Source organism: Scylla paramamosain, chromosome 42 (genome assembly GCF_035594125.1).
Source record: "Scylla paramamosain isolate STU-SP2022 chromosome 42, ASM3559412v1, whole genome shotgun sequence".
Lineage (NCBI taxonomy): Eukaryota > Metazoa > Arthropoda > Malacostraca > Decapoda > Portunidae > Scylla > Scylla paramamosain.
In genome coordinates this window covers 9712501-9736252 of record NC_087192.1, presented here as the reverse complement: position 1 = coordinate 9736252, position 23752 = coordinate 9712501, and the positions used below count along the sequence as shown (strand labels likewise).

Genomic DNA, 23752 nt, shown 5'->3' with positions numbered 1-23752 from the left:
AGGGTCATGGCTTAACGACAGGCGACAGAGTTGTAATAAACAGCTCGAAATCCGATTGGAGTCATGTAATTAGTGAGGTGCCACAAGGATCAGTATTAGGGCCATTGTTATTTCTAATATATATCAATGACTTGGATAGTGGAATTAGTAGTGATGTTAGTAAATTTGCGGATGACACAAAGATAGGTAGATTAATTAGGTCAGAATCGGATGCCATCGCCTTGCAGGCAGATTTAGATAGGATGAATGAATGGACGGACAGATGGTAAATGCAATTTAATATCAACAAATACAAAGTACTTAGCGTAGATAGAGGAAACCCACACAGTAGGTACACATTAAACAACGAAACTCTGGTAGGTACGAGAAAGATTTAGGAGTTATAGTTAGCTTTGAACTCTGTCTAGGAAAACAATGCATAGAGGCCAGAAACAGGGCAAAAAGGGTACTAGGATTCATTTTAAGGAGTGTTAAAAGTAGAAGGCCGGAAGTAATATCAAAGTTATACTTGGCGCTGGTCAGACCTCATCTAGGCTACACTGTGCAGTTCTGGTCCCCACATTACAGGAAAGATATAGGTCTATTAGAATCAGTACAGAGGAGAATGACTAAAAGGATACAGGGGATGAGGAGTATTCCTTACGAGACGAGGTTGAAGCTGTTAAATTTACACTCTTTAGAGAGACATAGGTTGAGAGGGGACCTGATAGAAGTCTTTAAGTGGTATAAGGGTTATAACAAGGGGGACGTAAGCAAAATTCTTAGGATCAGCAACCAGGGTAGAACACGAAATAACGGGTTCAAGCTTGAAAAATTTAGGTTTAGGAAGGAGATAGGAAGAAATTGGTTCTCAAATAGAGTGGTAGATGAGTGGAACGGACTCAGTAATCATGTTGTTAGTGTTAGAACACTAGGGAGCTTCAAGAGAAGATTAGACGAGTTTATGGATGGGGATGATAAGTGGAAATAGGTAGGTATATTTTATACAGGGACTGCCACGTGTAAGCCTGGTCGCTTCTTGCAGCTTTCCTTATTTCTCATGTTTTAATGTTATGTTTCTTTGACGGATCAACCTGCTCATTATGCTATCTCTTTTTAGCGTGTATCGCTATCTGTGGTGTTGTTATCATCATTCTATGTGTCTACCTGTGTGGTGGATAAGGGATCGGTGGGTGTGTGTGGGGGGGAGGGGGTTAAAAAATAATAATAATGATAATATTTGATTTGATCATCTCGCAGGCTTACAGCTGAAAGTCCACATGTTACATACTTAAAATAAACTAACATACATACTACATCTTAAGTATATATTTACCCCTAAGGAAGTATTTTACAGTTTGATAACTGTGACTGCCAGATGGCACCGGTCAACCTAGTAGACTAAACCCGGGAAGGTCAGGCCACCCCATGTGTGTTTTTCTTTTCAGTATTTCTTTTCAGACTTTCTTTCCCCTACCTAGGAGCGGGTCACAACTTCCGACATACACCAGGGGCTACACTGTAAAGAAATCAGCCCAAAGACTTTTGACTTGAACCAGGATTCGAACCCGGGCCCTCCCGAGTGTAAATAGGGCGCCCTAATCACTGCGCTACCAGGCCGTGTGTGTGTGTGTGTGTGTGTGTGTGTGTGTGTGTGTGTGTGTGTGTGTGTCCATCTGAAAGACGGACTAACAAATATGCCGAGGTCAGACCATTCTTAATATAATGAAGGTAACGTTTGCAACATTTCTCTACATTCTTTTTTTTTTTTTTTTTTTTTTTTTGCAACATTAGGGTCTCACATATAATATTTTGCCTCGCCTTTTCTTCACCGACTCCCAGTTGTCGACGGCAGGTCCTTTCCCATTTTTGTCAGTTCGAAGTTTTGATCCAAAGTTTGCACATTAGATTAAAAGATATCACTTGTCTCCATTCACGGGGATTACAGTGTTCAAAATCAGTCTTTAACATTGCTGGTCTTGAAGCTGGTGCTGGTGCTGCACTTAATATACAAACAGTTCAGCTATGGAAAGTGGACATCTGCAGTGTGCGAAGTGATAGATGACACCTTTAAATCGAGTGGTTTCAGAGTTGTCTCATGTATTATTTAAACTCTACGCATATAGTTGCAAAGGAAACGTTAGCCTTTGTTCAGCTTTTGTTCAATCTCTTTTCACTCATGTCTAACTTTGGGATGAACAATATGAATTAGATATTATGTCCCTTGACAACTTTTTCAGCATTTCAATACAAATGAATACTTGAAATTATTGTAAACCTTATCTATATCTGATTTTCTTAATCTTTGAAGCAAGAGGATGGAGTTGAGTTTTTACTTGAGTTAATGGTTGTTTGACTTTATGAGAGTCAACTGAACATCGGCCAGCAACGTGTCTGTGGTGCTACAGCTGCATGGTGGTGATTATTTTATTTCATGAAGACAAAATGACACATCTTCAATATTTTTAAGCCTAGAAGAAAGACAAAGATGTAGGGTTATTGTAGACTTCCTGTAGACTTACGATACACTCTTTTCAACTACGTACTTTTCTCCTCAATTATTTACAATGCAGTATGTTATCGTATACAAAGCCTGTAACATAGTAATACTTGGTGCAAATCGCTTGTATTAGATTCTTGTTTTGTAGTGTAGAGTTGCCCATGTTTTGCTAATGGTGTCGGAAAAACACAGCAGAATCAACAGGCTCCCGTATATCATAAAAAATACTGAGAATTCAAGGAGGCGCCAGGCGCTAAGTCCGACCCTCGAGGCTGGGCCAGACTTGACTGCGACTGAGGAGGAAGGCGTGCGGAAGATGCCCTACAAAAATCGCGCCAAAATGATTGAGAGGCAAGAAGCACAAACAAATGATAAATATTAACAACACTATTAAATGGCTCGGCCACACAACATAAGCTCCGCCCTCGCACCAAACAAAACATAATGGATACATTGGGTGACACTTAGGTCACAAATTAAGAAAAAAAAAAAAAAAAGAAAGGTATTTATGTGTATACTGTCTGGACAAAGATACAAATAATAACATAAAATTTGTATAAATCTGTAAAGTGTTTATCTGTATAAGTCACACAGCAGTAACACAAACAATGAAACCATGGTAGTGTTCTGCTAATGAAAAGCTGAGCTGGGAACGCTCGCACTTTGGCGTGAACCACTACTGTGCCGAAGCCGATCACTGAGGCTGAAATATATGTGACGTAACCACTGGCCACTCACAAGACACACACAGGCCGTGACGCCACAATAGTAAATCACAATGCAAGAAACATTACTGGAAGTCTCAAAACAAAGAAAATATGGCGTTTCTATGCTAAATAAATTACAAAAATAACTGCAATGGGAATACACTAATAACGCACACAGCCGCGATGCGAAGACTGACTGCTGAGAGATCCTAAATCCTGAGGCGACGGGAACAGCAGCACTAAAGCACTAGATGATGCAGTACTAAAGCGAAGACTGACGGCTGAGAAGTCCTAAGTCTTGAAGCGACAGGAACAGCATTGAACAGTCGAGATGTGTCGGTGACGGCTTGAAGAATCCAATGTTGAGACGACAGGAACAGCAGTTATAGCAGCGAGATGCGTCTGTGACGGCTTGAAGTCGTACAGGAACACAGGCTGATGGGCAGGCAGGCAGGAAAAAGCTTGATGGAGGCCCTAAAGCAGGTGAAGAAGGCACCGTAGAGACTGGAGCGGCGAAGTAGCTGGCACAACCGGAGCGATGCACGGATTTGGGTGTCATTGAGAAGTAGTCATGCTGTCTCTGTCCCACCGCTGCCACCATTATGTACTAGATGATATTCTTGTTTTGTAGTGTAGAGTTGCCCATGGTGTGCTAATGGTGTCAGAAAAAACTCACACACACACACACACATTGTATATATATATATATATATATATATATATATATATATATATATATATATATATATATATATATATATATATATATATATATATATATATATATATATATATATATATATATATATATATATATATATATATATATATATATATATATATATATATATATATATATATATTTTTTTTTTTTTTTTTTTTTTTTTTTTTATAGCCTTGCAAGACGTTTATTTTGTGACAGTTACTTGTACAGTTGTGACAATCAAATGCCAAACGATAAGAAGAGAGACTATGTTTTCTGCAGCTTAAATATCACACTGAATACTTTAGGGTTTTTTTCTAATGTACTTACGTAAACTTACTGTTTTATCCCTCGAGGGCAGCATCAAGGATCCACTATGCTCAGTAGTGCGTGTTTGTCTGAAACGTGTTCTCCGACCAGGCGGGTATCCTGGTCCCTCCCAGGTTGCTCCATGGATGGAGACGATCTCATTACACGTTGAGGGATAAATATTGCAAGCTTTTTTGATATATTAAAAACATTATAGGAATAAAAAGTAATTTAGTACATAATTGCCATTTACTAGTAATTTTAGAAACGGTGACTTGGCAGATGCGAGAATTACCAAGTGTTCATTACTTTCAAGAAAAGAACTAAACAATCATGATTAATTTGTAAGTGCTAAGTTAGCTCAGAAGAGAATTAGATTTTTGCCTTCATTAGTTTGTTCGTATGCGCTGAAGGGTTCTTTCAGGACTGTGTATCATGTTTAGTGTACAGAATTTAGCAAGTAACAAGAATTAGGTTTAAACATCATTTATTTTTTTAATTTATGAGTCGTAAAGTATGAGTATATTTCCTTATTTTTATTTTGTTGCATCAGCAGGTTCTGGAGCAGCAGAAGGAGGCTCCTTGACAGTCATGTCGTGGAATGTAAAGGTGAGGCGTCTGCTGATGATTCATTCACTTTTAAACCTGAACAGAATATTCGTTTAAAGCGCCACATGCCTGAAATAGACACGTTCACTTTATCAATGTGGAATTTTTTTTTAATCAGTGTATGTTTTTAAGCCGTATGATGGATTAGACAAAAGCTAGTAATGGAAGCGGTACCTCTTCAGTTGTTTTAGCACATTGTTCGTCACGTCTACAGAGGTAATTGAATGTGTGTGTGTGTGTGTGTGTGTGTGTGTGTGTGTGTGTGTGTGTGTGTGTGTGTGTGTGTGTGTGTGTTGAAATTATCCATTGTACCATATAGTAACTGTCTTATCCCTGTTGAATTGTGGCATACTTTGGAGTAGATCATTTTTATCGGTGTCAGGTCTCCTGTTAATCACCTTCACTCATGTACCTTTGTTCCTACCTTTTCTAAAAGTCTGACCCATGAATGTCAAGTACCCTTGTCTTGTGTTACCTAAATTTTTCCACCTTTTTCATTTACCTCTTTATTTTATCAGATATCTTTTTTATTTTTTCTTACTGTTGTCATCTTCATTAATTTGTTTGGCCTCCGTCCGCTTACGCTGAATATTTGTTGTAGACATTTTATCAATATTCAAATTAACTCTTTTGGCGTTAGAATATTCGTCAAAAAGCTTATTTTCATTACCATCTATTTTATATTTCTTGGAAAAGGCTTAACATAAGCTTGAATGCATTGCTTTCTGCATATATGTTGTTTCATCCTTTATTCATTGTGTACGCCGCAGAGTTATGAAGTCCTGTCTTTCCTTATTTTGTTCTGCTTCAAGTCGCAAATTAAACTTTTCCAGTGTCTGATTCAACGTGTGGTGATGTTGATCCATTAACTTGAATGCCGCAAATATTGCAGTGTTATCATAATTAATGTAGTTGATACTACTTCCCTATTACTCAATGATAAGAATTTTTTTTTCAGTGTTTCAAATACAATCTGTGTGTGTGTGTGTGTGTGTGTGTGTGTGTGTAGTGATTGGTCGATGGGAGAGGGAAACCAGTAGTGTCTTTTGCGAATGGTTTCACTGTTCAGGTTTCCTTTGAGAAATTGAGATAGAGGAAAGTTTCCCTTTCCCATGGATCAACACTCCTCTGTGTACCTTCACCGCTGCGAGTCTCACGCACTCCTGTGATGTGCACTTCTTACACGTCTCCACGTTTCTAATCATTGCCAAGATCATTGCTACTCGAGACACTGTAATACACTATACACAAGACTAAGGCTCTAACATTTTAAGTTTCAAAATGAGCTATTCATTACTCGAGGCTCCGAGCATTGCACGTTCAGAAGCAGGTGTGGCTCACATCCGACAGCTGTGGCATGGTGGTGGGAGGCGTGACGGGAGGTGTTGTTCATGGCGGAATGATGGCCGGTAAAAATTTCCTTTCTCTGATAACGTTTGGTTTTGATTTCCCATATAAGATTGGACTCGACGAAAAAATAATAAAATAAAGGAAATCATATATATATATATATATATATATATATATATATATATATATATATATATATATATATATATATATATATATATATATATATATATATATATATATATATATATATATATATATATGTTTTTTTTTTTTTTTTTTTATCTATTTATTTTGGTAATTGAGAAATAGAAACCGCTCACTGTATTTTTTTTTTCTTTCTTTTTTGATAGGCCGTGGCGAAAGGAAATAAATGGAGGTGTTTCCTTTTCCTGCGTTGAAGTCTGAATATTGTTTTCCTTGTTTCTGCTAGAGGAACCTGTCCACCATAAAGTTTCTCCGTGGATACTTCAGAGGTGAGAAGGTAGTGGTTGTCTTCCCCTCGTGGACGTGTGTGTGGTGGCGACGAGCAGTGCTTATCAGCTTCCCTCAGGGTGCTTCAGTCACTACCTTCTTTAGCAGATGGCTATGTATACCCACATGTGTGTGAACTGTTGATTCGCTTATTCCTCTCAATAACCATGTCCGTGCTTCTGACGCTAACTAGTCTATTTATTCAATGATGTCTTTCTTCCCCACTGTTGCAATACATGACGCCAAAAAGATAAACAGAAAACAAAGTATTTGATTATGTATATAATATAAGAAAAAAGAACAAGTATCTGCGCGATGTCTATCAGCCACTTTATTTACTAAAGTAGTGAGTTAATATTAGTTATTTTGTTAACTATATAAATGTAAATATCAATTAATAATTATCAAAGATAGATTCTTAGATAATTTCCGAATATCCGTTTTACGTAAATTACATGAAAATGTCAGAGAGCAGCAAAACAGTTCAACTTTCACTCACGTTGCCCGTGTCGTGCTTCATTTACGCGGCGTTCTTATTTTCATTTACTTATTTTTTATATCCACTTGGTTAGTAATTTTCCTCCTCGGTCTCTGGTTCCCTCAACCTTGCGGGAGGTAAACATATGGTTCCCAGCGCCAAACTTCCGCCTGCCACGGCTGATTTATTGGGTTCCGCTGGGGAGAGGAAGTAAAGTGGCGGCAACTTGTAGCGCTTCCGAAACGTGCACTTAACCTAACTTGCATAAGAAATCACGGATCGACTTCGCCTCCAGCCACGCTATGATACATGCGGCACGCCACCATACCAGTCAGCGCTTACATCCTCCCCTACAGGCAGCGCTAGCCGTGCATCACACCTTCCTGCTCCTCTTGTGTGTTAAGATTAGTTTTCCTCCGATACGATAATTAGTATAGATCAGTGTATTAAAATCAGATGGCCAAGTAAGGATATTAGGGTCTGCTGAGGTGTGATGCCCCTTGCAAAACGAAGCCATTCCTTGCTGAGAGTTTGGGATCCGTATCCTCAAACATTTCAGCGTCTTATCCTCACTGCTGTCGGCAAACTGTAGTGAAAGATGTTTGGGTTTTAAGAAAAGTGTTCTCGTGCACATGATTATAGTGACAGATCAACAAGGATTTTGCTTCATTAGTGTGGGAAAAAAGTGAAAACCCCATTACTTTTGACAGATGATCATGGTGAGAAAACAAGGTGTCTAAGTTGAGCCTGAAAGGTGACAAGAGTTGCGGCGGCACTGACTCACCTGTGTGTCTCCAGCAACAGGGAGATGCATAGATCCTCGGGCGCCAGTTTTGCCGGAGAAAGTTCCACCGTGTTGCGTGAAATTAAGTTAATTGTTATAATTGTTCTACTATAGTACAGGAAAGTTATAAACTCTCTCTCTCTCTCTCTCTCTCTCTCTCTCTCTCTGGTTTGTCTGGCGGGTGTCAGTGCGGCCAGGTGGTGTACCGGCTTTACGGCGTGTCGGTGGTCGCCATACTTCCTCGCCGGCGTGTCTGACAGCCGCTGATCGACTGTGACCACGGGAACGTTTGCCAGGGATTCCTTCTGTTAGCCCTTTAGTTGCTATGGCTTCTCCTCAAGCTTGATAAAATATTGAAAGAATAATTTTGAAAGACCCCAATTTTTTTTATTTACTTATTTTTTTTATGTAGTTTCTTTCTGGCTCAGTATTTTTTTTTTTATGGACACTCAAGTGAAATCAATACTTCCACAGGAATTCAGTTGAATTTTTTTTTCTGCCATCCTGCTTGTGAAAAATACCTTAAGTCTTGAAGGCAGGAAAGATAAAAATGCATTAAGGTTTTCACTCATGTATTTCATATAAACAAATAAATAAGATAAATATTTGTACACAACGCGACATAAGCAAGGACTGCTGGCACTGCCCCTCGCCCCCTAGCATGGTGCCATCAGGCCAGAGTGCCACCGCTAGGACGCCTTCAGAGGGGTGCCGTTTACCTTAATGTCCTCGCTGTCGGCCCCCGCCATCCCCGCCCCTGTGCCTGCCCCTACAAGCATTTTCGTCGCCCCCTCCTCCAGTAGTCGTCCCCCACACGCCCTCAGTTCACCGTGCTTTTTGCGGCTGATCCACGAGATGATGTTGTCGATGATGGCGTCTATGGACCGGCCGCTCCAGCCCAGCTCCTCCCAGCTGCTGGCGGAAGGAAAGCCATACTCCAGGAACTTACGCATGTTGACCTTGAGGCGCTGCAGCTCGTCCACCCGCACGTCGGCACACGGGCTCTTCCTCGCCATGTCCAGGATAGTGATCAGAACCTGCAACACGAGGGAGAGAGAAGGATCAGCTTCCGCTACTTACCACAAGGCCCCCGCACTATACTTACCACAAGGCCACAGCACTCACGCTTCACAGCCATTCACTCAGTCTTTGCTCACTCGTTGGTTAGATCCACTTCAGCTTAAGTTTATTGATGTGTAAATGCATGAAAACACTAGGAGAACATTTCCCATGAGGCTTGTTGGTCTGTTATGAGGATACCTGCTGACTTACAAGCTACTGCTAGCAAACTGTGTGTGGGAAAATAAGATAAAAAGTAGAACATTGCCTCATTTTAGCATTATTTTCCCCCAGTGCAGAATGGCGCAGCAGCAGTTTCATTTCTGCCCACAGGTGTTATACTGGCACCAGAATTTCACCACCGCGGTGGCCGGATTACAGAAAAGGATGTATTCAATGACTCACGCCACGGTATTAACAATTAAGGGATTACCATAAAAAAAGAACTTGCTAATCCTTTTGCTGCCAAAATAATGTGTCACGGTGTTCAGTCTTACCTGTTCCGCTGTCTTCTCGGGGTAGCCGAGCTGCTTCATGGGCACCTCGCCCACCAGCGCCACCAAGGCTGTCTCCACTTTCCTCTTGAAGGCGTCAGCCTCGTGTTCCCCCGGCATGAGGGAAAACAAAGACCTCTGGATGTTTTCCCTGATGCTATCCAGGGGTGACGGCGGCACGCCCACGCCCACGCCCATCTTCGTCTTCTGGGGACACGGTAGGAACTTTTCGCTGGGAATATCGTCATCCACAATAACCTCCACGTCCTCCACTTTGGATCGCGGCAGTGGAGGAGCCGCGGCGTGGAGTGGCATGGAATGGCAGGAGGCTGGGGCGTGTGGCTGGGTGCTGGAGACCGTCCTGGTGAGAGCGATGGTGGGCACTAGGGAGATGGGCGGGTAGGGCAGCGGCAGATGAGGCCCGGGGTGGTGAGGAGGAAGGGGGTAGGTGTGGGGAGTAGCAGAAATCGTGGATGGTGGATACAGGTGTGGTGGTGGAGGTTGTTGCTTTGGTTGTTGTTGGTGTTGTTGTTGTTGCTGCTGCTGCTGCTGTTGCTGTTGTTGCTGTTGTTGCTGTTGTTGCTGTTGTTGTTGTTGCTGTTGTTGTTGTTGCTGCTGCTGCTGTTGCTGTTGCTGCTGCTGCTGCTGCTGCTGCTGCTGCTGCTGCTGCTGCTGCTGTTGTTGTTGTTGTTGTTGTTGCTGCTGTTGTTGAGTGGACTGTGGTGAGTGTGGTGGGGGCAGTGGAGGCGGGGGTGGCGGGGGAGGTAGAGACTGGGCGGAGGATGCGGGAGTGGTGCTGGAAGACTCCTCCGAGGCGTGTATGGGAATCAGTGGCGGAGGAGCCATTTTTCGCGTCTTGTTTTTCTTGGAATCTGCGTGAGCAAGATCTTCAGACTTTCTTCTGAGTACATTCGTTCTTTGCATGGGAGGCGAAGGAAGGCTTGGTGGAAGTGGATATATGGGGGCGGGAACCAGCAGGTGAGGAGTGGAGGTGGATGGGTGGGACTCGCTGTAACTCACGACGCATGACTCAGCAGGCACGCCAGATCCTCCCGCGAGCCTCTGAGAAAGGTTTAATGGCGTTGTTTCCGCCGGACCGAGACTTCTGTGGCTGAAGAGCGGCTGGGAGAGATCGAGAGGGTTTACGTCACCGCCGGAGGATGAGTATTGTGCGGGCAGCGAAGCTCTGTACACAGAGTCCCTGTGAGTCTCCTCAGGGTGAGCCTCGCCTCCCGGGTGGTGTGGCTGCAGGCGAGAATATGGGTCCGCCCCAAGACACACCGGGGTGAGTGCAGCGCCAGGCTGGTGGTTGAGGGAAAGCTGGTGCAGGTTAAGGTGAGGGGAGTTGGGTCCGTTGGCCTCTGGCATGAGAGCCATCTCCGACGGGAGGGTGACTGTCGGGGGTGTGAGGATGGTGAGGTGGTGGCCCGTGGTTGGGGTGGCTGGGGTGGCGGCGTCCTGTGGCTGGGGCGTCTGGGAAGATAGTGCTGTCCGCAACACACTGAGAGGAGAGCGAGCTCCTGGGTATTGCTGCTTCTTGGGCGGCATTCTGAAGGTCGGGGCAGGTGTTGGTGCCTCGGGAGGGAAGGTTGTTGCCACTCCGCCATCCCGAGGCACCGTGGCAGACTTGGAATTTGTCGAGTTTGTCGAAATCTTGGGTTCTGAGGACTTAGCCACCTGTTCCTCCGCCTTGTTGGCTTCGGGTGACTGGTGCGTGGGGCGATCATAGGCTTGGTCAGGGGAAGTAGCATATCCCACACTGCCGCCAGACTCCAGACCAGAGTCCTCACAGTCACTTACGGTGATACTCGTGTCCGCGGGGCCTTCCTCTGGCGGTAGCGGCTGTGGCATGGAGGTGTGGATGCTCTCTACCTGTGTTACTGGAATAGGGACAGCAGGGGGTGCCAGAGGAGTGAGGACCGTGAACTGCGACTCAGTGTGTTGCGGCGGCTCTGGCTGTGGTGCTGAGGGCGGCTGGAACGGCTCAAGGTCTTGCATGTTGATAGTAGTGACCACAGGAGCCACAGGACTCTCTACGTCAACGTCCTCATCACGCGTGTGTTCGTTGGGGTGATGCTGGCCCGTGTGTGTGATGAGGTCTTTGTCGCAAGGGAACACTTGGCCGCAGGGAATGCATCTGACGCCGCTTTCCGCGCGGTGTACACGAACGTGGCGACTCAGGTTTCCCGAGTGCTCGAAGGCTCTGCCGCACAGGTGACACACGTAGGGCCGCTCCCGTGTATGGATTCGCCGGTGAACGACGAGATTGGCGTAAGCAGCGAATCCTTTCTGACAGTGTTCGCACTGAAAGGGTTTCTCACCTGTGTGAGTTCTTACGTGGATTTTCAGCACTTTTGAGCAAGTGAATCCCTTGTTACAGTGGGAACACACGTAGGGTTTTTCGCCCGTGTGTCGTCTGATGTGAATTACCAGTTGTCCGTGTTGGGAAAAGCGCTTTTCACAGTGTGGACATTGATATGGGCGTTCCCGGGTGTGAACTCGCATGTGGGTGTTGCAGTTACCCTTAGAGGCAAAAGATTTTCCACAGAAGGGACACGAGAAGGGACGCTCCCCTGTGTGGGTCTTGTAGTGGGCGTCGAGGCGGGACCGACGATCGAATTCCCTCCCGCACACGTCGCATTTGAGCTCGTTGGCCTCCGCCTGCACCTGAAGAGAAAACAGACCAAGTAGAGAGAACAGCCCTCACCTGTCAGCCCCATCCCGAACCCCGCCCCATATACTCACTGGGCTGAATTGTCACCATCCCCTCGCTATTCCCGCAGGTCGCACATCTTTTGTTTCTCCACCGGAGAAACTGCTGCAGAAAACTACTATCCAGAGTTATGAACACAGGAAGTGGTTGTGTAACAGACACTGACCTTCCTCAAGTACTTGACGCTCCAGGAACCTTGAGGTGAATAACATCTCCTGTAATTTTGGGATTATAGTCATAAACTTACATAAGAACCAGTTTGATTCCTTCCCCTCCAACTCTGCGTTGCTGGGTTCATTTTGACCCTTACACTTCCTGCAAGATGTGCTGCCTTCCCCCAAACGAAACTTTAACACTAATATATAATTCTTATGTTTAGTTGTCTTTGTAAGCGTTTGGAGAAAGAGGATAAGGGAAGGAACTATTGGGGGAAGAAATAGATGTTTTGTCTTAGGAAAGACAGAGAACGCCAATAAGGAAGAAAACAGTCGAAGAGGATGACATACGTAACACTCGACTCGAATCTGACGTGTGCACAGCAGCTGGCGCACACAGACCTTCATAACACACTACTTATGATACTACTATCAAAAGATGAGGCGCAATATACGGAAACACAAGTACCAACAACCCATACAATAAAGCTACAAAACACACCACTTCCCTTCCCATGCAGACCACTTGGTAATGAGAACGCGTGAAAAGTGAGTGATGGAACCCGCGACTACATACAGCAGCTTTACTACGTCAGTGACTTACATGCATATTACCCACGTGCCTGAGGCGTGGCTAGGGGCGTGCCTGGCGAGGGCTGCGCCAGAGGGGCTCGCTGGCAGGTGCACTGACTTGAGTACGAACCCAAAGCCACAGGTGTTACTGCGGGGGGGTTGATAGGTGACCGCACTTAACGTTACGGAGCAGTGTTGATTGTTGTATCACCACCATCACCACCATCACCACTGCCACCACTGTACATTATCATCACATCATCACCACCACGTCCAGCCCCACACCTTCCCTCACCTCACACCAGCAACCCCACTGCCTCCACCTGTACTCGTATTATATAATTTCCTTCCTCCTCCCACGCACCCTCTCAGTACTCATTGCACCCTGGCTGCGAGTGCTGCTGCTCTCATCTTTAATAGAAAACACCACCACCACCATCATTTCCACCCCCACTACTATACAACAAGCAAAGACCGCTGCTGCCGTTACTACTATGCTTTCCACCACCATTGTCATCATTACCGTTACTATAACCAGTACCACCACCATAGATACTATTGTACGACTACTGCTACAACTAATACAACGGCTTTTGTCACTACTGCTACTACTGATAATGCTGCTACTGCTGCCACCACCATTACTACTACTACTACTACTACTACTACTACTACTACTACTACTACTGCTGCTACTACTACCACTACTATTACTGTTGTTGCTATTACTACTACTACTACTACTACTACTACTATTACTACTACTACTACTACTACTTCTACTTCTACTACTACTACTACTACTACTACTACTACTACTACTACTACTACTACTACTGTTACTACTACTACTACTACTACTACTACTACTACTACTACTACTACTACTACTACTACTACTACTACTACAGTACTACTACTACTGTTGCTGCTACTACTACTACTATTATTACTACTACTACTACTGTTACTACTACTACTACTACTATTACTACCACTACTACAGTACTACTACTACTACTACTACTACTACTACTACTGCTGCTGCTGCTGCTGCTGCTGCTGCTGCTGCTGGTACTACTACTTCTACTGACAACAACAACAACAACAACAACAACAACAACAACAACAGAATAATATAGCCGCCACCACCACCACCACCATCTCCGCTAACAACAACAACAACAACAGCCACCCTAACACAACCAGTCACCTCACCCAGCACACTATAAGAGAACTAACTACTACATATAACGCCTCCCATGCTAGACTATAGTACATGAGCAGCGGTGAAGGCGGGGGGAGGAGGAGGAGGAAGGTGCAGCAAGCGTCGCCGCCATGAAACCACAATCATTACCATGCGGTCCGTCAAGACGAATGCACCAGGTATCGAGTTGCAAGTAAACTCCTACTATTTGTGGGAACCAAGTAAATTATACACCTGCAGGAAACACTCTACCTGACCCTGAGGACTGGCTGGTGATTAGTTAGCTGCAGTGGTCAGAGAGAGAGAGAGAGAGAGAGAGAGAGAGAGAGAGAGAGAGAGAGAGAGAGAGAGAGATTGCTCACCTGAACTAACAATACAATCATTTATCCCGTTACTGGCTAATGTAATTATTTTCGTACGCCATGAGAAAGTTTTTGTAATCAGTAGCCTTTACACACACACACACACACACACACACACACACACACACACACACACACACACACACACACACACACACATACACACACACACACACACACACACCGTTATGATAACAAACAACATAATCATTGCCGTGTTTTCACTGAAATATGAATACATTTACCTTCAGGAACGATAATTATCCACGCTTTCCCTCCTTTTCTAGTAGTCGCCGCCACCACGCTCCCATTTCCGCACACACACACACACACACACACACACACACACACACACACACACACACACGAGCAGTGGTGATGGACGAAAATGTTTCACTCTTAATGTTACCTTGCTTCGTTCATCCACTCCATTTGACACCCAAGCACACCCTATTGACAACCCCTCACCTCCTCGCACGGTAACGGGGACCACAGGCAGCCACAAAGTAACATTGCTCTCGTGCCTTTTCTCCCCTGCTAGGAATGAGTGGTGTGTGAGGCGCCTCGGGATAGCGCAAGCGGGTTAATAGGTGTCATAGCGAGGAACCGGAAGAAGCCTGGTAAAGAAAGATGAAGATTGCCAATGATTTATCACACCTTGCGTTTATTCATTTCAGTTTGGCATCCTTGCACTTGATCGACGCGTTCAGCTGTTAATGGCAATATGACTGACTTTGAAGAACCGTAAATTGAATGAATGAAATTATATACTGCGACTACAAGATATAAATTGCTCTTTTGCTGTCATCAAGTGGAGGAGGAGGAAGAAGAGGAGAGACGAGAAGCAGCACGAAAAATAAGGGCAGGAGGTTAGAAAAAGATAAGTTGTCCCTCAAGTGGAAAGAGACGAACTTCATGAGGAGGATGAGGAGAAAGGAGAGATTGATGCTAGAGAAGGAAGAGTCCAGAGAGGAGGAAGAGTAGGAGACAAAGATAAAGAAGACGATTTAACGTGGTGTTCCTTTGTTTTCACTTTTCTAAATGATCAGACATAATTTTATAGAGACGTGTGTGTGTGTGTGTGTGTGTGTTACGAAATACTTGTTTTAGTGTTTGTGTTTTGATTCGGATGATTTTGTCATAGAAGGTAGTAGTAGTAGTAGTAGTAGTAGTAGTAGTAGTAGTAGTAGTAGTAGTAGTAGTAGTAGTAGTGGTGGTGGTGGTGGTGGTAGTAGTAGTAGTAGTAGTAGTAGTTGTTGTATTTTTTTTTTTTTTTCGTCTCAATGTTAATGTATACATTTTTCGAATATTTTATTTTACTACACATGAATAGATTCCACGGATGCATCTATGTGGTCAGTAAATATCTGTTCGGTATGTGTGTGTGTGTGTGTGTGTGTGTGTGTGTGTGTGTGTGTGTGTTGCTCTAAATGTGCCCTACCAAACGCTAATATTTTGAAAACCTGTGTCCCAATCTTCTGTCCAGCACTGGACCTTCAGGAACAGTAATTCTCAATTTCATTATAACTCGCAGTACTCACCAGCACATTACCGAGAAATAATGGCGCGTTGCCTCACTGCATTTACGGACTCTTAGCGGTACAATAGAATAATAACTAACTGTTCTCGCCAAACGTCGCGGTCTTGATTTTGATTTTTTTTTTTTTTTACGAGAATTATGACACGTTTTTACCGCTAATTTATTATTTACACAGTTGTAGTCTCAAATAGAAAAATAAATAAATAAATAACGGAAATAAAAAATGCCTCTGGTCAACTGAAGCACATAAAAATAGGGATATTTAATCCGTTAATAATATTACTAGGAATGATTTGGCGCTTTCCTCGCTAGAACTCCCAAGTCGTGAGAAAGAAAACGTCTTGATGGATTTTCACGCTAATAATACCAGATAATTCTTCTCTCTTGTCTCTTCTTTTTTTTTTCAGATATTCATCAGTTTGTGTGTGTGTGTGTGTGTGTGTGTGTGTGTGTGTGTGTGTGTGTGTGTGTGTGTGTGTGTGTGTGTGTGTGTGTGTGTGTCTACCTAGCTTTGTAATGTAATGCTTGAAAGAGAGAGAGAGAGAGAGAGAGAGAGAGAGAGAGAGAGAGAGAGAGAGAGAGAGAGAGAGAAAGAGAAAGAGAAAGAGAAAGAGAAAGAGAAAGAGAGAGAGAGAGAGAGAAAGAGAAAGAGAAAGAGAAAGAGAGAGAGAGAAGAGAGAAGAGAGAAGAGAGAAAGAGAAAGAGAGAGAGAGAGAGAGAGAGAGAGAGAGAGAACGTTGTTACCGTTACTTACGAATAAGTTACTGACTTCGTTACTGTCCCACCATCTGGTCCCCCCCCCTCCCCTCCTTTCCTCCCACCCTTCTCCCACTGCCTCCTTCTCCTTCTTCCTCCCCTCCTGCTCCTCGACGCTATAATTGACAACGCCCTTAGTTCTCCTGTAAGATCATGAGGAGGCAGTGTTCTTACGTAGAGTTTAGTGCATCCGCAGTCAATCTGGATGCATTGAATTTTTTTCAGAGGGTACTTGGAAATACTGGGGACATGGAGGGGTGCCGGACATGGCTAGTGTGTATGAGAGCGCACAATAGGAAAAAATGTTTCAGGAAGAAAATTGTGTGTCGTGTAAAAAAATTATTTAAGCAGAGATCAAAATACTAGAAATTTATGCACTATATTAGTGTACTGTATTACACTCAAACACAACTTGCGCCTCACGGGTTTCATGTGGGATTTTGTTTTATTATATGTTTAGTAACTATGTAATAATTATTTAGGACCGAGTAGCTATTTTATATGTTTGAAATACAGACTCAATACTTGTATTTATGTATTTCCAGCCTTAAACTATAGAAAAACGTGGAACTTTTTTCTTTTTTTTTTGTCGCAGGCGTGAGGGCACACGAATTTCTCTAAAGTTCCCGGAAGGGTACATGGAGTTAAAAAAAAGGTTGGGAGCCACTGGGCTTTAAGCATGGAGAAAAATAATAAGGAAAAATAATAAACGAGGAGAGAGATAAAGGAAGCTTGATGATTTATAATACAAAGATTTGGTGGTTTACCCCAAACGATGTAATTTGATTTCTTAGGTGAAGGAAAAGAAGTAAAGGAGAGGAAGAAAAAGGAAACTTGTCTGATTTATAGTAGTTACTGAAGTTCATTTGTGGTGTTACTGTGCAGGATTATTTACCTTTAATTTTGTATTGAGGAAAATGTGTAAGGAAGAGAAGGAAAAACCTGCGTGTTTGTATAGTGGCGAGAATTTGACGATTCCCTTACAAAGCAGTGCTATTTACTTTACTACATGCGGAAGTGGTGAACATATGGAGAAGAGAAAGATTAAAGGATTTGTTACGTGCCATTGAAAGTGAATTGTGCATAACTATATGGATATCTGACTGAATACACAATGATTATATTTTTTTCAGTACTAAGGGACAGAGTGTGAAAACGTGCTAGAGCTACAGCAGTGGTCCCAAGCGGTGGTCTGCGGAAGTCCTGCAAGAGTAAATGAGTAAAGAATGATAGGTAACTGTGTCCTAAGGCTTGAAGCACGACACTGAATACTCTTATTGCCGTAGCAGTTGCTCTCATCCCTAACAGCTTGATCTCTTCCTCCGTAGAGGTCATGAGGTGACAAACGAAATTAAAATAGTTAAGGGGCTTAAATATGAATGGTTGGAAAAGAAAGAACGAAATATAAATGGACGGAAAAGAAGAAATGAAGTGGAAAAAAATCACATTGTTGGGAACGGTAATTCTGGAACATTGAAAGAGTTGAAATCGCAATCCATACCAATCTAGAGCGAAAAGTTTTGACGCTGCAATGAAAAAATATACTCATTTCACTCAGAACTATATATTTTTGTTTAATCACCACAAAATAACATAGAGTAATAAGGTACACTCATAATTTTGCTGCCGATACCAACAAGTGACTGAAAATGAGCAACAGCCTGTGATCCGTTTTAAAATTAGTCTTATGGAAGATACAAAGAAAATCTAAACTCATTGATTGGTTTGGCTTTTCCTTGATTTTAATGAGGTACTGTGGTCATAATTATAATTTTGAAAGATACCACTGATAGCAAAGGAACGAATAGTTCAAATCTTTTTATGCCCGTTGTTGCTTAGTGTAATTGTCTACACATATTCATATGAAGTAACAAGTCACTCTGTCAAAGGGTTATGGCTGTGAATGCAAGACTGGAGCCATATGAAGAAAACATCATGAGGGAAAAGAATACATTATTTAAATCCAGTCAGTGAATCTGCAACAGATATATGACATTACTAAGCGTCTCGGCGCCATATCTCGAGAACTCTCAGTAGGCCTCAGTGATAAATAGTGGGATTTACAAGGGTGTTTTCATAATTCTTGTCATACTTGAACAAAAAATATTGCACCATAGTGGGGAAAAATATTTTTGTTTCAGAATCCGACTAACAGTTACTGATGCTTGAAAAAAAAAAAAAGAAAGTAGACCTAACGAGAGAACAAAACTTTTTTTTTTTTTTTAACACTCTGCTCTGTTTCCACAAGACAAGTAAGAACTACGAAACTCAAGGAGGACCAGTATCCGGTTGACTCTAAGAGGCATATAATCATATTCCATCATCCCTTCATTCACTCATCACACACTCGGGTGCTCACCGCGCTTTTCAGAAAAAAAATTGAGGAAAGTTCCCAGTGAACCAAAACCAGGTACGGAGGCCCACCCCGCTACCCGCTATTCCCATTACCACGCCACTTTCTCCACCACCACCATTACCACCACCACCACCACCACCACCACCGTAACGCTTCCCTGGACCTCCTCATCAACTACGGAGTCTCCTTACACCTTTCTCTTTGCCCGTCTCAAGCGTGTCTCGTCCCCCTCAAGGATACGTGAACAGGGAAGGGAAGGGCCATGCGCCTGCTTGTTATTGACACACACACACACACACACACACACACACACACACACACACACACACACACACACGACGGATCAGAATTTATGGCGCATTGCAAATTCACGAATAGGAACGCAAGTCCTGAATACTAACACCTTCATTACGTCGATCGGAATACAATGGAGTGAACGAGGCGCTTGTGACGGGAATGAAGCTTTGCCTTTCTCCCTCTCTTTCTCATGCCACCGTCAGCCCCCTCCCCCCTCCTCTCTCTCTCTCTCTCTCTCTCTCTCTCTCTCTCTCTCTCTCTCTCTCTCTCTCTCTCTCTCTCTCTCTCTCTCTCTGCTCATGTCACAGGTAATTTAATCACATTTCATTTACACAGAACGTATAAGAGTGTGTGTGTGTGTGTGTGTGTGTGTGTGTGTGTGTGTGTGTGTGTGTGTGTGTGTGTGTGTGTGTGCTGCAATGAAGGAAGTATACAATTGAGGAAGAATACTGTGTGCTTGTTATTTTGTGGGAATTGAGGAAAAGAAAAGAGTTAGATGAGATGCTGATTGGTGTTATGTCCTTGAGAAGAATGGCGATACATAGGAACGAGGCTTAAAAGAGGAGGAAAGAACTGAGGACTTTGAGGAGGCTATGAAGGAAAAGGGCGCTGGACCAGACGAAATGTTGCAAAGTGCGCAGAAGAAAACAACGCGACGGGAATTTAATAAGTGTTGGTATGGAATTTCTAATGAGTTGAGCTACTGGTTTATAGAAAGTAAGCGCAACCGAACTAAGCCAATAAAAACTGAAGAGAAATGCAGTTGTGGAACAAGTAAAGAGCTAACGCGTAAAATGGATTGTTGGAATGGTGACGTGACAGAAACATGGTGAAAAGGCACGAGTCTAGACACAATAAATGCAAGGGAACCGACGAGACCAAATGAAAAAGGAAGACAAACGTAAAGGATAGATAACAGTTGCAATGACAAGCAGGAAGTGAACATGCAAACACGATAAAACTGAATAAAAAATCATACAAGATTGACAAGAAGGAAAACAAAAAGAAAGAAAAAGAATATTAACTGACAGCATCCAAAGGAAAACGCAAACAGTGCAATATTTAACATAGAAGAGGTAATAGAAAGTTAGATAGAGAATTACAAGGTGATGGGCCACAAGCCAAACCTTCTCCTTAACCATTTTGCAACTCTTATTTTGGATCACATAATATTGCTTATCACAAATAGCGTTATTAGGGTCAATAGATGTGCTGTTGTTTGTTCTTCTTTAGTGTTCCCTTGACAGAAATGGATCACAAAAGAGCTAATAGGATGAGGATGAAAAAAAAAAAAAAAAAAAGTAAATCAAGCTGTAGTAAATGTAAAGGATGTAAGAGACTTGTTACGACGAATGAGAAGTTAAGATGAGCACTCGACAAAGTTGAAGATGGAACAAATGGCATGACGACGAGAACAGAAAGACCGAATGTAGTGGAGAGATGTTTTGAAAACAGCAACACAAACCTTGGAACTCTCTGCCTCATTCTGCTTTCCCACCCCCCTGTGACTTAGACCGTACCGAGAGAGATCAACACACCTTCTTGAAGTATGCTGGCCGGCCAGATATGAACACTTTTCTATTAAATTTTATATGAGCAACAATTAGGTGCGCCTTTTTTCATCCGATGTCTAGCCTCCTTTGCACGTAAGACGAAAATCATACAGCTTAGTGTCACATGAATAGAAACAAAAGCTACATGAAGATAACAACACAGGGTACAGGTAAAGCATAAAGTACCACCAAGTAACACAACAGTGAAAATACATAGTTACTAATACGTACAACAAGAAAGACTAATAGCACAGAAAGGCGAAGCGAACGCGGGAACGACCACATCGTCTTTCAGGCACTGGGGAAAACCATCACGGCCTAGTACGTCTTTCGTCACTCCCCTGGCTGAGAAAAATTATAAACCAAAGGTATTTCCGTGTGGAGCTACGAGTGTAAGACTGAGTGACCTTGAGTGGTGGCCGGTATGGGGGGCATCTGTGTCACCGGCCGGCGACCTACACTCAGCCTTATAAGTCGCCGGGAATGAGTGTAGAAAAAAGTACACAAAAACCACGCTGTTTGCACCTGCCGGAAAGATCAGCCCTTGCTACACGGTATTTCTCATAATCACCTGCAAGTTTTTCTACATTTTATACTTTTTTTTTTTTTTAGTACTTAGTTCTGTACCCTAGGCAAGGCGAGATGAATCTTCCATTCTCTCCTTTCTCTGTGTGTCCATGCAAATATTTTTTAGTGTTCTGAATGTTAAGAAAGGACTACTGTAGCGGTGAAAGGCTTAATTAAGAGGATGAAGTGAAGGGGTTTCAACGAGCGATATGAGGAGTAGGGGAGTGGATGGGCAAAACTCTCATCTAAACTACCCTAAATCTGTTGTCTTATTATTAAACAGCTTATCACAAAGAGCCTCGTTAAGGAGCCACAGTCACATTGCTGTTTGTTCTTTATTTGTTTTCCTTTGTGACGTTTCTAAGCTATAGTCCTTATGTCTTACTGCATAGTGTTCCTCCGTTGTCGCTCATAGTCTTAAAGCTTCTCTTGTTATGAAAACTCCAGTTACTCACATTGATACAATTACAATTCATTATATTTGTATGGTGCGTAATGTTTCCAGTTTTTTTTATTGTTTATTTATTTATTTTATTTATTTTATTTATTATTTTCTTTTTTTTTTTATTTATTTATTTTTTTTATTTATTTATTTATTTTATTTTTTTTTTTTTTGCGTGATTTCTTTGGTTGTTATTGTCATGTTTGCGTTGGTGATATTTGGTGAAGGTCAGCAGATACTCTCCTCATATGCCAACAAGTCTTCTGGTAAATGTGTTTCCTGCTTCGTATTCCTTTGTACATACCATCATTACGTCGTCGTCATAATTTACTCTCTCTCTCTCTCTCTCTCTCTCTCTCTCTCTCTCTCTCTCTCTCTCTCTCTCTCTCTCTCTCTCTCTCTCTCTCTCTCTCTCTCTCCACAGTACCAAGTAATGAGGTGTAATAAGCCTCACCCCGTCATCTTGCGCCCGCCAAGTCATGAGACTCACACCGCGAGACAAAGGTGGGGCGGCTCGGGTCGAGAGAGGTCTTGAGGTGCAACCCCTGCAAAAACAGCACCATAAGTGGAACAATGCGGCCCTTACCTTTTTCCTTCTTCCACGTAAAATTCCCACACAGATTCCTCGAGCACTATACTGTACACCATCCTTGCTCCGTTCCTCCTCATATCGCTTGCCCTTCACTTGGAAAGATTTTTGGGAACGAAAGAAGAAAAGGATATGTTGCTATGTCGTTTATCCTTTTTTCCTTATCCATGTTAAACTCTCTCAGAAACGTATCCACCAGGTGATTCAGTCCTTTTGTGCCATTCTTCCTCTCTCCATCACTTTCCTTACAGTTAGGAAATGTATTTATTAAGAAGATAAAGGAGGAAAGGGGATTTAGTGAAAATACGAGAAAATAAAGTTGTTGTTTTTTTTTTTTTTTTTTTTTTTTTTTGTGTGTGTGTGTGTGTGTGTGTGTGTTTGAAATTGATGATTAAAGTATGTGGCATGTGAATAGCCTATGAAATTAAGAACGTTAAAAATTAAGGATTTAGTCACAACGCGAGTAAACTTTTTTTCTTTATCGTTGAATTGAAGAAAGAAAAAAAAATCAATAGAGATCGTATAGGAAAATACATGATTATGTTAGAGAGTGGCTAATACACGAATTCTTTTGTGGTAGCGTAATGATTCAATCATGTAATATAGGCACGTGATGGTACAGATAATTAAAAGATCGATTAATTGTCGGAGATCACATGATATGATATTGATGAAGAGAATAAAGATAAATGAAAATGTTACTAATTTCTAAAGTGAATCACTTTGAGACCTTTTTTTATCTTGTTTTTATTAATTTTGTTTATTTTTATTTATTTATTTATTTTTATTTATTTATTTATTTATTTTTAAGCAATGGTTGAATTATGAATAACATGGGTATCTTATGTTAGCAGTTAAGAACCCGGAAAAAGGGAAAGTGATTCGGTAGGAGAGCGAATAACTTATCAGATTTCCTTGTGTGAAAGTGATGACTGAATTATACAAGAAAAAAATAAAACGAGAAGGAAGAAAAATGCGGACAGCTTAACAATATGGGGGAAGCAAGCATGACTCTGACTTTCGCAACATGACGAACTGTTTTCATTCTGCGCCTTGTAAGGGAGCGCAGCCAAGGACACTCCTCACGCTTTTCAAGTAGTGGTAAAAGTAAAGATTTTTCTCTCGTGTGGGTTAGCAGCATTCTCCTGTTATTTATATTAGATCCTAGTGTTGTCAAGGTTGAGTGCGTCATGCAG

At 42.4% G+C, this 23752-nt stretch overlaps 1 protein-coding gene and 1 long non-coding RNA gene across 2 annotated transcripts in view; one reads left to right on the top strand and one right to left on the bottom strand.

The window, feature by feature from the left end:
* Positions 1-22858, top strand: part of LOC135093355 (uncharacterized) — a 90096-nt gene extending 67238 nt beyond the window's left edge. The window contains exon 3 of the long non-coding RNA XR_010263323.1: positions 22392-22858. This is a non-coding gene — a long non-coding RNA (uncharacterized LOC135093355). The remainder of the gene's footprint in view (positions 1-22391) is intronic.
* Positions 8455-23752, bottom strand: part of LOC135093345 (zinc finger protein 628-like) — a 31113-nt gene continuing 15815 nt past the window's right edge. The window contains exons 2-3 of the mRNA XM_063992557.1: positions 9450-12113; positions 8455-8930 (exon numbers count right to left, since the gene is read on the bottom strand). Coding sequence (XP_063848627.1) covers positions 8583-8930; positions 9450-12113 — 3012 coding nt within the window. The 3' untranslated portion in view covers positions 8455-8582. The remainder of the gene's footprint in view (positions 8931-9449; positions 12114-23752) is intronic.